This window comes from Anomaloglossus baeobatrachus, chromosome 5 (assembly GCF_048569485.1).
Source record: "Anomaloglossus baeobatrachus isolate aAnoBae1 chromosome 5, aAnoBae1.hap1, whole genome shotgun sequence".
Lineage (NCBI taxonomy): Eukaryota > Metazoa > Chordata > Amphibia > Anura > Aromobatidae > Anomaloglossus > Anomaloglossus baeobatrachus.
This window is the reverse complement of record NC_134357.1, coordinates 386,167,947-386,185,017: the sequence shown is the minus strand read 5'-3', so window position 1 is coordinate 386,185,017 and position 17,071 is coordinate 386,167,947. Positions and strand designations below refer to the sequence as shown.

The 17,071-nt window shown below is 49.2% G+C and overlaps 1 protein-coding gene across 3 annotated transcripts in view; it reads right to left on the bottom strand.

Moving 5' to 3' along the window:
- ARHGAP23 (Rho GTPase activating protein 23) overlaps positions 1–17,071 on the bottom strand; it is a 139,974-nt gene that overhangs the window by 91,077 nt on the left and 31,826 nt on the right. Inside the window, exon 1 of one of the 3 annotated variants that reach the window (XM_075350084.1) lies at positions 1,928–2,511. The exons of 1 other annotated variant lie outside the window; for it this stretch is intronic. In XM_075350084.1, coding sequence (XP_075206199.1) covers positions 1,928–2,116 — 189 coding nt within the window. In that variant the 5' untranslated portion in view covers positions 2,117–2,511. Of the gene's footprint in view, positions 1–1,927; positions 2,512–17,071 lie in introns of those variants that run through there. One more of the 3 variants, XM_075350082.1, reaches the window with a different exon arrangement.

Here is a 17,071-nt window from a genome sequence, read left to right as displayed (position 1 = left end):
GGGATGTGGACACTTTCTTATCTACTGTATATGGTGATCTTTAGGCTATGTGCGCACTAGAAATGTGAAGTTTCTCAAGAAAATTTCTTGAGAAACTTCTGGGAGTGGAAGATTTCCGGACCTCTGGAAAAAATCCGCGGTAAATCCGCATGCGGATTTGCCGCAGATTAGCCGCGATTTTCCCGCAGGTTGTTCCCTGCGGATTTTGCAGGCTGTACTGCAGAAATCCGCGGGTACCTACGGAAAAGAATTGACATGCTCATTTTCTCAAGAAACTTTCTCAAGAAAATCTTCTCAAGGAAATTTCTTGAGAAAAATCCGCTGCATGCGCACAGCTATTTTTTTTTTTTTCTCATAGGATTTGTTGGGAAATGTCTGCACAAAGATTGCAGACATTTCTCAAGAAATTTCCGCAGCAAATCCGCGGGTAAAACGCACTAGTGCGCACATAGCCTTAGGCTAGTTTCACACTTGCGTTTTTTTCCTTCAGTCGCAATACGCCGTTTTGGAAAACAGCGGAATCCGTTAACGGATTCTGCTGCTTCCCATAGACTTATATGGATGACGGATTGCGACTGATGGACCTGCGTTGCTTCCGCTGGCCGATGTTGCGTTGCTTCCGCCGGACAAAACGCATGTAACGTCTTTCGGTGCGTTAAAATGACGCAGAGCGGCAGATACCGTCGGCGTCCGTTGTTTTTATAATGTACGCCTATGGTGGCGGATTCCGTTAGAATCCTTCAAAAGACAGATTCAGTTAATGCATCCGTCTTTACACAACTGTGCATGCCCAGATGTGTAAAATCAAGAAAAAAAACTGTAACGGACTGCGTTCTTTTGTACGATCCGTTGCATCCCTTGTGCCACTATATGCTTTGCATCCGTCACACAACGCAATGCAACGGATGCCGTTCAACGCAAGTGTGAAACTAGCCTAACTCTGCTCCCAATTGGAAGCGAGCTGGGTGTATATGTACATGGTGGAGTGGAGGTCTCTGCCCGAACAGGGGAATGAAAGGCCCCAAGCTCTTCCCTTTACAATACAAGGCAGCTGCATCGATAGAGGGACGGACAGCTGGACGCATGCATTTGCACGCTTGAAGTCTATTAGAGTTAGAGACTGTCGGGGACATTCGAGTGTATATTATTTTTTAATAGAATCAGTCAGTATTCTGATACTTTTCTATTTTGATAAAATTAATGAAAGGCCCTGATGTAAAGGTGTAATATCACACAGACGTCTACTACAAATGCATGACTCGCGTGTTTACTGTACGACACGGTGAATTATGTGTCATTACCAGACATGTCATTATCATGGTAACTAATGATTTTGTATAACCTTCATGTCAGGTAGGAAGGCATGAACACAGATCGAGGAGGGCCCCTGTGCAAGAACAATATAAGGGTCCTCTGCTGCCCAATATATAATGTAAATTTCCACCTGGTGCCTGCTTAGTTCCTGGGCACAGGTTGCACCGATGGTGTCCGCCCTTGATTATACCTACATATAGATACTGGCAGAGGAGCCGCACACTAGGACATCCCATGCATGCCAGTGTGCAACGATCAGCAGTTCTCAAACTTAATCTCCCTGAACTATGCCGTTTTCATCCAAGCGGAAGCCACTGCTGACCGTCCTAAAACAAGGAAACTATAGACCCTGAAATTCACAAATACCCAGTGCTGAAAGATGGCCACTGCCCTGGACACATGCACTCACATATACAGAGACCAAATATTCTGCATTGCTAAGAGACGGTCTATAAGTAGAAACACGCTGCTTTGCATACTACACATTACTCGGAGAGGATATATATATATTCACTTAGACATTGTCTACATACTTCAGTCCAGCATTAGACCGTGTAAACACACGGCCACACATACTTCTGCTATTAAGGAGTTAATAGGCCATGCATCTTACCCCTTGCTGTACACCCCAATGGGAACCCCTTGTCCTGGTTGGCAGAGTTGCTGACTTTCGTTGTCCATTTCTTGAGCTTGCGAGCCAAATGCAGCATGGCTCAGGAGAGCTGCAATCCACTCCCACCACCTTCTCCCAGCACCAGTTTGGCCCCTCAGGGCCCGACATGCTTCTCTGCATGACCGGCATGGTCTGATAATATCCGCTTCAAAGTGACCAGAGCGTTTCCCATTATCCCAACCTGGTCATTCCCAAGGAAGAGGGTAGATTTTCGGCAATGGTTCACAAAGGGTGAGTGGAGGTGACGGAGTGACGAGCTGACACGTTTGGACAGAAAGCGAAACGCGAGTGTCCAGGGTCAGCTATCTGTATGACAGATCTGCTGCAGCCCAAAAGTACGCAAGAAACAGGCAGTCGTGGGCCATCGAAAGGAAGGGAGAACAAGACAAGGGAAATAGACGGGGAGAAAATGGAAAGATGGATGAAAGAAAAGCAAGAAAGACGAGAGCACAACAGAAAAGCACAACTCATGGGAGGGAAGGTCTTTGGCACACAAAGAAGCAGTCACAGCCAGCCATCCACATACACAGGGGAAAACTCCTGGTCGCCTGCGAGGCAGCTGCCACGGGCTCCTACCCCACCCTGCATGTGCCTCTCCCTCTCTACCCTGTCCCTCTCCACACCCCTACGACTGTCTCTCTCCAGCCCCAAAGCTGACAGCAGCACAAGGGGGGGCTGGCCGGCCGCTAGCGAGGGCCATCAGCACTACCCAGACTGTCTGCCTAGAACACTGTCTGTGGCAGCACACAGTATGCTTATCGATGGGTGCCAGGCTATGCGTTGGTCGCTGCCAAGATGCCATCCTGACTCACACAGAGATTGACAAGCCATGCCAGGTTTTGAATAAGGACAAAATGCCAAATTTGCACCTTACAATGGGTCAGCCAAACTGTGTGCCTGACTGCTAGGAATGCCATGATGGGCAACTGCCAGAGAAGTGTCAGAAATATGCCAGTCTATGTGAGATAAGGGCACAGCTGCTGCGGAGATCATTATAATCAGTATATGGGCAGTAACGTTTACAGAATCACTGCCACTTCCCTCGTCACTCTGTCCCCGTGTGCAGATAGCTCTCGCCGTTCTATGGCTTTCCGTCTTTCTCACGTTTCCTTCCTTCCTAAACATGTTCTCACTAAATGCACATCTCAGGGACACTGAAAAGTAGGAGAAACTACCATAAACACATGGGGGAGGGGTGGCTTGGGTACCAGGGCAAAAACGGACCAAAAATAAGGCATGTAGAGGGCAGACAAATTCCAGGCCTGTAGGACACTGGATGGTTTTATCAAAAACATTGCTAATTTTGGCCATGTTTAGTATTGCAGCTCCATTAATTTCAATAGGGGATGAGATGCAGAGATTTTTTTTAAACCCCGGACAACCCTTTAAGACAAGGGAAAGGTGTCACCTAACCTAGAGAACAAAGCTTGGGAATATCAGGGTGGACTATGAGGCTAGAATTTGCTGTTGGGACCCAACCTTTTGGGTTGCTTGTACTAGCGATTGAGGAAGGTCACACTGCTGACCACAAATTATAGCTGGAGTTGGTGAGTTAGCTCCTAAAGTATACAGCCATGTTCCACCCCTACTATGGTAAACTACAGTTGATATTTTGAGGGTACATGACATTAGGTGGCCCATTGCCTGGCCTCCGTTTCAATTAAGTCAATGAGAATCAATAGGCTGCAGTCCTGTAAATAATGGTTCCTCTATCAAAATTATCCTGTCCACCATGTGTGAATAGTGGGTCTATATAAAGCGCTTCATAGTGCCCTGCCAGTCTTTGAAGTGCATTCTCCAGCCCTTGTGTACCGCACTCCATACAGAGCCTTTCATAGGGGTCCACCAGCCCTGACAAGTAAAATAGCGCTGGCACAAAACACTCCAACCCTTTGAAGTGCATTCTCCGGCCCTTGTGTACCACCACTCCATACAAGCTGCCAATTGTCCAGCACTCCGTAAAACACACTGTAAAACAAGTTCACAAGGACCAAGACACAAGTCCTGAAACTCCAGAATGGAGAGTACGGGGAGAGCACTGCAAACACAACACAAAGCCCCTGACAGAAGTGGGAGTCTGAAATTAATTATTCATACAGATCCAGGACAAAGACCATTGAGGGGGAGTGGGCGAGGTGGGCCGGGATTGTTAACCCATCAGGGGAACTATGCACGATATCATAACCCTGCTCATGGTGAACATCAGGAATAACATTCTAGACTGTATCTGATTCTGGTGGTTACAATCCGGGGCTTCCATCATAGATGTGACTCACATCTGGATTATTGTGACGATTATTGCTATAAAGAATAGTCTGCACAATGTTATTTTCTGACCAGTACACGTGTGGTGACGACACCGGAGCAGCCAGCACTGATGGGCGAGAATCCTGGTATCAGCATCGCAAGAACAGTGACAAAATTAGGAGCTAATTAAATCGCTGCTTGAGAAGACAGGTTAGAATTTAGACGACATTTTTGTAGGGTTAGAAAACACCTTTCAATATAATCTGGCGCTCATCTGTCAATCATACCAAATGAAAAAGCCTCCCAAGGACCGCGCACACCAATATAGATGATGGGCATGGGCGCACAGACGTAAAGGAGCTGGGATGTTTTAGCATTTTGGTTATTTTTACCTTTAAAGTGACCAGAGACAGACTTGGTCAGGATCAGATACTTGTGTATTTATCCAGATATATTATCTCCTTATTACAGTAAATATCTGACATATTACTCTAACTGCAGTCACCAGGCTGCCTAAATACGTGAGGCTTTCTTAGATTTCCATTTTCTATGGAAATTTTTATTATTTTATTACCTTACAACCATAAGAAATGAACACAGTCGGACCATAACAATAATGACTATTTTTTCTAATTAGCCCCTACAGCGTGCAGTCATTTCTCTTTTCTCATTCATAACAACTATGATCAGCCAGCTCCAGCGCTCAGCCATTGCCATCTGCTCCAGTCAGAAAGAATGGGAGGTTTCAAGACCCCTGTTATACTGATCAGTGCAGGGCCCAATGTAGGGACCCGTAGAAATCAGATATTTACAGATTGTCCTGTGTATAAGTGACAAATCACCGTATTCCTGGTACGAATCTGTAATACCAGACAGGGCATTTATACGGGTGGTGATTAGAGTTGAGAGGACTGTCAATAATCCCGGCAGATCACCGGCGGGTTGACAAAGAAGTCCGGAATCCGTTCCGGGAGAAAGGACGAGAACGAGAGGACGAGAACGAGAGGACGAGAACGAGAGGACGAGAACGAGAGGACGAGAACGAGAGGACGAGAACGAGAGGACGAGAACGAGAGGACGAGAACGAGAGGACGAGAACGAGAGGACGAGAACAAGAGGACGAGAACGAGAACAAAAAAAGAAAAAAAATAAGAATTATTCTTACCGATAATTCGGTTTCTAGGACCTTCCACGACAGCATAGGAGGTTGTCTCTCCACGCCCTAATTGGGACAGGAAGTTCAAGAGGTTTAAAAAGGACCCTCCCACCTCCCACAGCCAGTGTCTTACAAAGAATCCATAGCATATGAGAAGTACCATACATTCAGGAATATATGAATACAAAGGGGAGGGAATTACCTGCTGTCGTGGAAGGTCCTAGAAACCGAATTATCGGTAAGAATAATTCTTATTTCTCTAGTCCCTTCCACGACAGCATAGGAGGAATACCAAAGAATTGATACCCAGGGGGGGACCACAGCCTGCAGGACCTTCCTGCCAAAGGCCAAATCCCTGTTGGAATCCAGATCCAGACGATAATGCTTCGTGAAAGTATGGAGCGAAGACCACGTAGCCGCCTTGCAGATCTGCTCAGGGGAAGCCCCTGCCCGTTCAGCACAGGAGACAGAGGTAGCCCTGGTGGAGTGCGCCGTGAATCCAGTAGGTGGAGGGAGATGCTGAGCGAGGTAGGCATCTCTAATTGCCCGCACAATCCAGTTGGCGACGGTACTCTTAGCCACCTTCCTGCCCTTATTGCGGCCAAAGGGCTGGATGAACAGGTTAGAATCAAGGCGCCAAGAAGCAGTAACCTCCAGGTAGTGCAACACTGTCCGACGGACATCCAAAGAATGAAACACTTCCTCACCCGGAGTCCGAGGATTCTGACAGAAGGAAGGCAGGACGATGGACTGAGAACGGTGAAAATCCAAAACCACCTTGGGAAGGAAGGAAGGGTCCAGCTGAAAAACAATGCTGTCATCTCTGACGGTCAGGTAAGGTTCCCGAATAGACAAAGCCTGAAGTTCTCCGACTCTGCGAGCAGACGTAATAGCCACAAGAAAAGCAGTCTTGTGAGAAAGAGAACGAATGTTACAAGAGCACAGTGGTTCAAATGGTGACTGAGATAGTCCGGTAAGGACCACATTGAGATCCCAGCGAGGCGTCAGGACCCTCTGACGTGGACAGAGTCTACTAGCGGACACAAAGAACCGACGGATCCAACGATGATCTGCCAGAGCCGTGTCAAAGACTGCACTGAGGGCTGACACCCGAACTTTCAGGGTGCTAGGCCTAAGGCCTAAGTCCAATCCACTCTGGAGGAAGTCCAGAATCTGCGCAATATTAGGCCGAAGTGGGTCAGGAGGCCGAGAACCACACCAGGAGGAAAATCTCTTCCAGATTTTGTTGTAAATACTATTAGTCACTGGTTTACGGTTCTTCTGTAGGGTAGCCACAACTTTGTCAGAAAGCCCTTGGGCCTTCAGTGCCCGGGCCTCAGAAGCCAGGCAGCCAAGTTGAGTTTCTGGGGAGCCGGATGGAAAATCGGACCCTGGGACAGTAAGCTGGGGTCCGAACCTAAGAGGACTGGGCCGTCTATTCCTAGAGTCATGACCAGGCTGTACCAACTCCTCCGCGGCCACAGTATAGTTGGGACTCCCTCGTCGCTGATCTTCCTCAGGGCCCTTGCGAGAAGAGGAAGAGGGGGGAACGCGTAAGCGAGGCGAAAGGACCAATTGTGGCAGAAAGCGTCTACCCCTAACGCCTTGTCTCGTGGGTTCAGGGAGAAATATGTTGCGACCTTGCGATTCCCTGCCGAAGCAAAGAGGTCCACCTCTGGAGCACCCCACCTTGCCACCAGAGAGCAGAACACCGCCTGATCCAGACTCCATTCCCCCGGATGAACATCCCGACGACTGAGGAAATCCGCCTGAAGATTTAGGGAGCCCTTCAGATGGACCGCAGAAAGGGATAGCAGAGATTGTTCCGCCCATTGAAAGATCCGGGAGGACACTGACTTCAGGGCGCCTGAGCGTGTACTGCCCTGATGACGGAGATGTGCCACTGTAGTGACATTGTCTGAATATACCAGGACGTGAGAGTCCCGGACGAGGTCCTGAGCCGCAAGGAGGGCTTCCCTGACTGCCCTGAGCTCCCGGTAGTTGGAGGATTGGGAGCTGACGTAAGGACTCCAGACCCCCTGAAATGGGGAGTTTGCCACCATTGCACCCCATCCTCGCAGGCTGGCATCTGTGGTCAGTGTAACTAAGGGTGCCTGCGTCCAGGCAACCCCCACCTGCAGATTGGTGGGCCGCAGCCACCAGAGAAGGGATGAGGAGACGGGCCCCGAGAGGCGAAACCGTCTGTTTAGGGATGACGGGAGTCTGTCCCAATGCGCCAGGATATGATCCTGGAGACACCGAGAATGGGCCTGAGCCCACCTGACTGAGGGAATGCAGGACGTCATAGAACCCAGAGCTGACATAGCCGCTCGAAGTGTCGGGCGAGCCTGCCTGCGAAGCTTTGATATCTTGGCTAACAGAGCTACCCTGTGGCCCTCCGGGAGAAAAGAGGCCTGTTGGTCGGAGTCCACCAGCACTCCGAGAAACTGCCGAGTGGAGGAGGGGGTTAACTGTGATTTTTTTGAGATTGGGAATCCATCCCAGGGACCGAAGGATTCCTAAAGACTTTTCCACATGGCTCCGGAGGGTTGGAGCAGATGGAGCCATGAGAAGGAAGTCGTCCAAATATGGAACCAGACAGATACCTTGCAATCTTATGAAGGCGACCACCTCTGCCATGATCTTCGAAAAGATCCTTGGAGCCGAGGAGATCCCGAAGGGAAGTACATTGAATTGGAAATGAAGCACCTCCTCCCCATGTAGAACCGCAAACCTGAGCTATTGCCTGTGACCCGGATGGACGGGCACATGGAAGTAGGCGTCTTTCAGATCTATAGAGGCCATCTGGTGGTGTAGACCTATCAGGGGAATAGCCGATTTTACTGACTCCATCTTGAACCGCCGGTACCTGACCTGACGGTTTAGACGCTTTAAGTTGATTATTATGCGGACGTCGCCAGACGGCTTCTTGACAAGGAAGAGGCGGGAGTAGTGTCCTACCCCTTCTTCCTGACTCGTGACTGGGGAAACGACCCCCGAGTGCATTAGCTCTAGAATCTTTGCGTACAACAGGGCCTGTGAAACCTGCGACGCCAGAGCAGTGACTCGGAGACCCGGACGAGGGGGGGGAGATGAATTCTATTAGGAGACCTTCCGAGACGATCTTCAGAACCCATTGGGAAGTGGTTATGGACCGCCACTGGGGAAGAAACGCCGAGAGTCGTCCCCCCACCCGGGCTGAGTCACTGTTTGTCCTGCTGAGGACGTTGTTGATGGGGAGGGATGAGGATGTTTCTCCCTCTACCCTTAGGATAGCTCCACCTGCCTGCCTTCCCTTTCCCTCTGGGCTGGGAGGCCTGAGGCATCAAGGGACGAAAGGACCGCTTCCTGGTGGGTCTAGGATCAGGCAAGGCCTTACGATCGGTCGCCTTGTCCAGAATATCATCCAGGGCAGGCCCAAACACCAAATCCCCTTTAAACGGAAGGGAGCAAAGCCTCATTTTGGAGGTGGAGTCTCCACTCCAGGCCTTAAGCCAGAGGGCACGTCTGGCAGAGTTCGAAAGAACCGATGTCCTGGCCGCCAGGCGGACAGATTCCACCGAGGTATCTGCCAAAAAACTGGTAGCCTTCCTAAGCAAGGGAAGGGATTCCAGCAATTCCTCCCTAGGGGTTCCTTGGGAAATATGAGCCTCCAACTGGTCTAACCACCTAATTAGGGACCTGGAGACACAAGTGGAGGCAATGTTAGCCTGAATAGAAGAAGACGATGCCTCCCAGGATCGCTTCATTAGGCCTTCTACCTTCCTATCCATCTGATCCTTAAGTTGGGAAGTATCTTCAAAGGGAAGAGCCGTTTGTTTAGCTACCCTAGCCACCTGTACGTCTACTTTTGGGACCTCCCAATGTAATCCAGAAGGTTCTAGAGGAAACCGGCGTCTAGGGTCACTCCGTACCCGCCTCTCGGGAAATTCCCATTCCTGAGAGACAATATCCAGAATATTGGCATGAACTGGAAATCCCAATTGTTTGACTGTTTTCAGGCCAGCAAACATTTCATCTTGGATTGAGGGAAGAGACTGCACTTCCTCTAACCCCATAGTGCTCCGAACTGCCCCAATAAGATCCCCCAAATCTTCTGAGGGAAACAAAAAGGACTGGTCAGACCCCCCAGAGGGAAATCCTTCATCAGGACCCTCAGAGGTGGAATCAGCGTCCTGATCAGACGGGGCCGACTGGAGTTTCCTCTTCTTTGGAGAAGAGGGTCCAGGAGCAGGGCCAGGAGCAGGGCCAGGAGCAGGGCCAGGAGCAGGGCCAGAAGCAGGGAGGGAGGCCAGTGAGGCCCGAATCTCCTGTTTCATCATGGACCGCAACTCGTCTATCAGGGACGGTTGTTCGGCCCTAATAATCTGGTCCGTACATTGTTGGCAAAGCTTTTTTGTCCCATACTGCAGGGAGCTTCTTTATACAGACAGGACATTTTTTAATTTTTTCAAATCTGTCAGTTCTATCCGGTTTATTGGACTTGTCAGCCTTCTCTGACTTCTCAGACTTCTCTGACTTTTCATTTCTGTCAGTTTTCTTAGTGGCCTTGTCCTCCTATAAAACACAGACCAGAGAGCCATAAGTCATCTGCCTGAGACCTATGTCTGAGGGACCATCCCCCTCCATACTTACAGTAGTGGGGGGCACACTGGGCTCTGCAGATGCAGCTGCAGCGGAAGACATGACAGGGAGCACGGTTGCTTACCATGATCTGACGTCTTCACGGCAGACCTTATGCAAAAGGGCCTGCCCCCCCAGTGACGGCTAACGGTCCCCGCCTCCTGCAACTGGTCCCGGACAGGCCGTGTCAGCGTCGGCGTGTCCTCCACGCTGCCTCCGCAAACCGGAAGCGCTCAACCGGAAGTTTGCTAGACCGGAAGTCCCGCCCCCGGGAGCACTTCCGGATCGCTCCGGCAGCGTGTATGCAGGAAGCGGCCGGCGGCTCAGGGAGGACGCCGGCCGGGGAGCTCCACAGCCTGCATCACCCCAGAGGAGTTCCGGAAGGCTGGAGCAGCGGTCCCCCACAGCGTGAGGGAACAGCAAGAGAGGAGCGGTGAAGGCCCGACCGATGCTGTCCGGCTTAAGGTAACAGGGGAAGGAAAGAAAAAAAGAAAAAATATTATACTGTAGTTCGCCGGCCACCACAGCATAGGAGAAAATAAAAAACCTCTCCATGCCCCATGGGGACAGGAAAGACACTGGCTGTGGGAGGTGGGAGGGTCCTTTTAAACCTCTTGAACTTCCTGTCCCAATTAGGGCGTGGAGAGACAACCTCCTATGCTGTCGTGGAAGGGACTAGAGAAAACCCGGATCGTGCACCAGGAATCCCGCATCTGGGTCGGACTCTGATCTGCCGCTCAAACCTCGTGGATCCGGATTTTGCCGGTCCGGGTCCTCTCAACACTAGTGGTGATCATATTGACCACTAGCCACCAGGTATACTAGAGTACGAGAATAAAAGGCCTCCCAGAAACCCTTATATAACCCATAAACAAATGCATCTGCATTCTCATCTTTATCATAAAAAAAAAGTAATATTAGCAAAACATACTATTCCAGTGAGCAGCTCGGCCCTTTTCTGCTCAGCACGTACCCACTGCAGCCCATCAGTAGGCACAGTATCCAGAATTATCTCTATATCATTTTCTGTATATACAGCTGACTCCTAATAGAAATATCATGTAAACAGAGGTGGCATAAAAGTGACCTGTCCAAGAGCATTACTGGCACAAATCCTGCTGCACCTTCCTATAGTAATGGTCTTAGGCTATGTGCGCACTTACCGGATTTTTCGCGGATTTTGCCGCGGATTTGCTGCATGTTTCGCTGCAGAAAATGTTCATAACATCTCTGCAGTGAATCACCAGCAAATGCTATGGAGAAAAAAAATCCTGTGCGCACTGGGCGGAATTTGACAGCTGCATGTTTTGCTGCGGGAATCCCGCAGCAAAAACAAGTGCATGTCACTTCTTTTCCGCACAGCGCTGCGGGATTTTACTCCATTGACTCAATGTTAATCAAGAAATCCCGCAGGGAATAACGCAGGCAGCAAATTCTGTGCGGTTCACTGCGTTTTCCTGCGTTATTCCCTGCGGTATTTTGCGGTTTACCTCCGGTAATGTGCATCACTTGCTTGCGGTTTTGCAGGGAAGTGATGTCATTACAGGAAGAGGAAGCCGTGCAGAGTAAACACACACACAGATCACAGACACAGACATCACAGACACATAGATCACATAGACACAGACACATAGAACACACATAGAAAGAAAACGGAAATATAGGAAAAAAAGAACGTGGGCTCCGCTGCATATTTACCTTCCAGCCGAGGTAAGCACACAGCGGCGGCCCGGTATTCTCAGGCTGGGGAGGGAGAGGGGCAGGGATAATGTCCCCCGCCTCACTCCCCCTCCGGCAGCCGAGAATATCAGCCGCAGCTGCCCCGGCACTGTCGCATGCAATATGCGACAATACCGGCGTGTCCTCGGCTCTTCTTGCCACCGTGTAGCAGTGGTGGCAAGGTAATACAAGGGGTTAATGGTGATGGGGGACCACCGCCATTAACCCCAGGCTTGATCATGTCAGCGTCTATGTGACAGCTGACATGATCAACCCGTAAGTAAAGTGAAAAAAAACACAGACATCGAAAAATCCTTTATTTTAAATAAAACAAACAAGCCTCGTTCACCATTTTATTAACTCCCCCCAAACAAAGCTCCGGCGTAATCCAGGTCCGACGTCCTGCGCTGCTTCCATCCAGCCGCGACTGTCACAGACACAGCGCTGAATGAAAGCAGCAGAGGTAATTACCGGTCATTTCCCACGGCCGGTAATGTGAACTCACTGCCGACCGTGGGAAATGCAGCGATCTGTCATCTATCTCTCTATCCCTCTGTCTATCTATCTATCCCTCTATCTATTCTTCTGTCTATCTACTCTCAGAATTAAATGACTTTTTTTTTTTTTTTTTTTCTTTCCTTCAATGTGCTTTATTGCATTGAATGCAATAAAGCACATCCCAACCCGCACGCGGCAAAACCGCGGCAATACCGCGAATAATAACGCGGTAAAACCGCAGCAAACCGCGGCAAACCGCATGCGGTTTTCGGGTGCGGTTTCCCGCGGTTTTTTACCGCGGGTGCGGTAATCTTTGAGGGCATGCGGAATTTTCTCAAGAAAATTCCACTTCCCAGTGCGCACAGAGCCTTATGCAGACTCTTGTATTTCTATTAGGCATATGACTATTGTTTCCTGCTCTGTTCTTAACAAATAAATGCAACTAATATATTAAAAAATATTAAAAAAACCTGTAGCAATTCATTTTCCAATTAGTATTTTCCTTACATGTGATGAGCATTTTTTACTCCTTAATATACAACACAACGATATGAAGACGTCCTGCAGTTTCTGGAATATTGCTCCCTTCCAGCTTAGCTTTGCTACATGGAGGAGGCCATATCCGCGCACACAGGCCTGGATCATTACCTCCGCGGTGACCTGGGATTAGCTGACATGTCTAGGTAGGTGACAAACAGGCTCGGCCGCACAGGAGCACATTATTTGGGGTGAGCAGGCACAGACAATGATGGAGGGGTAGGAATGAAGCCAGGCAGGGCGTGTGAGCATATTACAGGAGATATGTGTAGGACGAGATAGGAGCACCTGTTACACCCATCAGCTCACTGGCCTCACAATGGGATCATACAGGATACGGCAAGGCGGGAGCGCAGAGGGGAGCAGCATACACGCTGCAGGCAATCAGTCCCTACAGTAGGTGCTGCATACAGAGAAAACATTGCACCAGAACATTTTGGACACATCTTAATAGAATTCCAAATATTTCAGACTACAAAAAAAAAAAAAAAAAGTGTGACACTTAGGTCCATGTCCTAAGACGGATGTCCGGCAAGAGTGCGGCTCAATTCAAGCTTTACAGTGCAATTGTGCCATATCACAGTACCAGGCAGTCGGATTGTCTTGCAGTCGTGAATATTTTGGAAATCTATTTACGGCTATGTTCAAACATTGCGTTTTTCCTGTGAATTTTTTGCCTCCAAACCGCATTATTTTACTGTGGCAGCAAAGTGAGTGACATTTCTGAAAGCTCATGCACACCTTAGGCTACTTTCACACTTGCGTTGGACGGCTTCCGTTGCTATCCGCCGCTTTGAGGAATTACGGTAACTGTTGCAGGAAACCGTTTTTTTCCCCATAGACTTCTATTAGCTACAGATAGCAACGGGTGGCCTTGCGTTGCATCCGTCAGCCGACGTTGCGTTGCATCCGCCTGGCGGATAGAATGCTGCATGTAGCATTTTTCTGCGCTTGGCGGAGCGTCAAAAAACCGCAACCTGCAGGATTCCGTCGGCGTCCGTTTTTATAATGGACGCCTATGGTGGTGGATTCCATTAGAATCCGTCATTTGACGGATTCCGTTAACGCAGCAGTCTTTACACAACTGCAGATGCCCAGATGTGTAAAGTCAAGAAAAAAAAAACTAACGGATTGCGTTATTTTGTACAATCCGCTGCATCCGTTGTGCCACTATATGCAACAAATCCATTGCATCCATCACAGAACGCAATGCTACGGATGCCGTTCAACGCAAGTGTGAAAGCAGCCTTATGTGCAGCAGTTTTATATCTGCAGCATGATGATTATTTCAGCCTTTTTCAACCTAATTTAATGACATGGGGAAAAAAACAAAACATCAAAAACACAAGTTTTTTTATGCTGCATTTTTCCTATTAAAAGACACGTTTTTGATGCAGAAATGTCATATACCCCTTAAGAGGACCCGTGACATGGACCATAGAGTCCAATCAGCGCACAGCATGGTATATAGCAGAAGCTGAGCAGGTATATAGACTGTGGGAAAAGATTCAGTATAACTTGTATTATATGAATTCTGTGCTTAGGAGTCCAGTGGCTGGTCCTAGCCAGCAAATGACAGCCTTCCTATGTCAGTGTGTATACAGAGATCTCTATCAATCACTAACTAGGACCACCCACTGAACCCCTAAAGAAAAGAATGGACAGGGATTGCCACAAATAAGCTTAAGGGTCAAGTGGGCAGCCCTAATCAGTGATGTACAGTCATCTCTGTATGGATACCGGCACAGGGAAGGCGTTCAGTCACCGATTAGGACTGCCCACTCGACCCTTAAGCTTATTTGTTGAAATCCCTGCTTATTCCGGGCTTAGGCAGCCAATGAACAGCCATATTTGAGTGCCAGCAACTGTACACTGCCACAGGGACAAGTGTCAATCATTTATTAGGACCGCCCACTGGACTCCTACACCCAGAATAAGCAGAGTATCAATGGATGATTTAGAAAGTGCGCTGAATCCTTTCCCCAGAGCGGTTTATCTGCTCAGCGCCTCCTGCCTGCACGTCTGTCTAATATTTTTGCCATCACTTGCTGTCATGTTTGTTTCCTTAGTTCCAGTCAAATATGAATTGCACAGATCTGATTGCTCCATCCGTGTATAGTCAAACAGATATGTATGTATGTATGTATGTATGTATGTATATATTTTATCATTTTTATTAACCTCTTGTGGTGATGCTGGGCGCATGCGGGTAACTGGCGGTCATCCCTCACTAAGTGAATGAAATTCCTGTGTCAGGGCCGTGTGAGCAGGAAGGGGCAGCGCAGGCCGCAGGTTCCTGTGGAGTCAGCACAGGATATTACTAGCAGGTTTAGCACCTTCCTCTCTGCCGTACTGTCCCCTGTCTACCCACCTCCTCCCTATGTCAGGGGACATGCTTACTACAAACATCCCACACTATGTGCCTGCTCTCAGGATTCCCATGTGGTCATGGCCCCAGCGCATTGTGTATTACCGTAGTCACTAGTCTCTCCTGGTTTATGTGGAAACACATTTTACATAAGGCTTTTTGTGCCATCATTTTAGCAAATCCGCAAATCCGTAACAGAACGAGATATCACATGAATGCATTTATAGGCCACAAACAAATCCTAAATTATGCGCAAAGTATTCGACAGCTGCTAACAAAGCCAATGAAGAGTCGCATTAACGCAAAAATACAAACCAAAAGTGACTTGACTGGAAGAACTTACCGTACATAGGCAACAGTAATAGAGACCTCTTAGCAGGTAGATGCAGTGATCTCCTGGATATATAAAGCTCTATTCTAGCAGCGAGTGTGTATGTGTAGAGCCCAGCTATTAAGTCGTATTTAATACATCAGAACGCTCTGTGGCTATAGAAGTCTTCTATGAAGCCCCTGGACTATGGTAGAACAGGCCCCAGCCTCCGGTGCTCAGCTCAGCCAACCCTACAGGTTTCTGAGCGGTGAAAGCGGGATAAGCTGCGGCCAGATTCCTCACAGATCTCATCTCTCGAGACCAAAGGATAGAGCATACTGAAATTCAACATGTCCGATCACTTTTCTATGCAAAACCTAATCCATTAATGGATGGTTTTGGCGGAGTTTAGTGTATGTGCATAGTCACAGCCTTAAGCATCTCCAGCTTATAGAGAACAATAAAAAAAGGCAACTGTGCAACAGTAAACTATAAAAAGGGTAAAATGTATCTGCCAGAAATTTGTATTCCCTATTAACACACCCAATTGGCAAGCTAAAGGGGTTGTTCGGGCTTGGGACAAAAATCTGCAGTCACTCCACGTGTCTGCAGTCTGCTAAATCTTGACAGTGTGCACATGGTCATGGTTCTACAGTACTCCTGGTGCGATCCGGCTGTCAAGTCGGTGGTCACAGAGGGACTTCTGATTTTCTGATATTGTCTCATGTCTGGACAACCCCTTTAAAATGAGGTATATCTGGCATCACTTATGTGAGGCAGGCAAATTAAGGCACGCTCAGGTAAAATAGTTCAGTAGCAAGTGGAACATCCCCCACACATGAAATCATTAGTGGATCCTGACAAGACATGAATCAACACAATGGGTCTACAAAGACCTAGTCAACATTGATTTACTACTAGAGTTGAGTGGATTGCTAATAATCTGGGTCCGGCGGATCCGTCGCAGGTTGTCACAACAGTCTGGATCCGATCCGGAATCCGGCCCAATGTAGAGAGGGGAGAGAGAGAGGGGAGAGAGAGAGGGGAGAGAGAGAGGGGAGAGAGAGAGGGGAGAGAGAGAGGGGAGAGAGAGAGGGGAGAGAGAGAGGGGAGAGAGAGAGGGGAGAGAGAGAGGGTGAGAGAGGGGAGAGAGAGGGGAGAGAGAGGGGAGAGAGAGGGGAGAGAGAGGGGAGAGAGAGAGAGAGGGGAGAGGGAGAGAGAGGGGAGAGGGAGAGAGAGGGGAGAGGGAGAGAGAGGGGAGAGGGAGAGAGAGGGAGAGAGAGGGGAGAGAGAGGGGAGAGAGAGGGGAGAGAGAGGGGAGAGAGAGGGGAGAGAGAGGGGAGAGAGAGGGGAGAGAGAGGGGAGAGAGAGGGGAGAGGGGAGAGAGAGGGGAGAGGGGAGAGAGGGGAGAGAGAGGGGAGAGGGGAGAGAGAGGGGAGAGGGGAGAGAGAGGGGAGAGGGGAGAGAGAGGGGAGAGGGGAGAGAGAGGGGAGAGGGGAGAGAGAGGGGAGAGGGGAGAGAGAGGGGAGAGGGGAGAGAGAGGGGAGAGGGGAGAGAGAGGGGAGAGGGGAGAGAGAGGGGAGAGGGGAGAGAGAGGGGAGAGGGGAGAGAGAGGGGAGAGGGAGA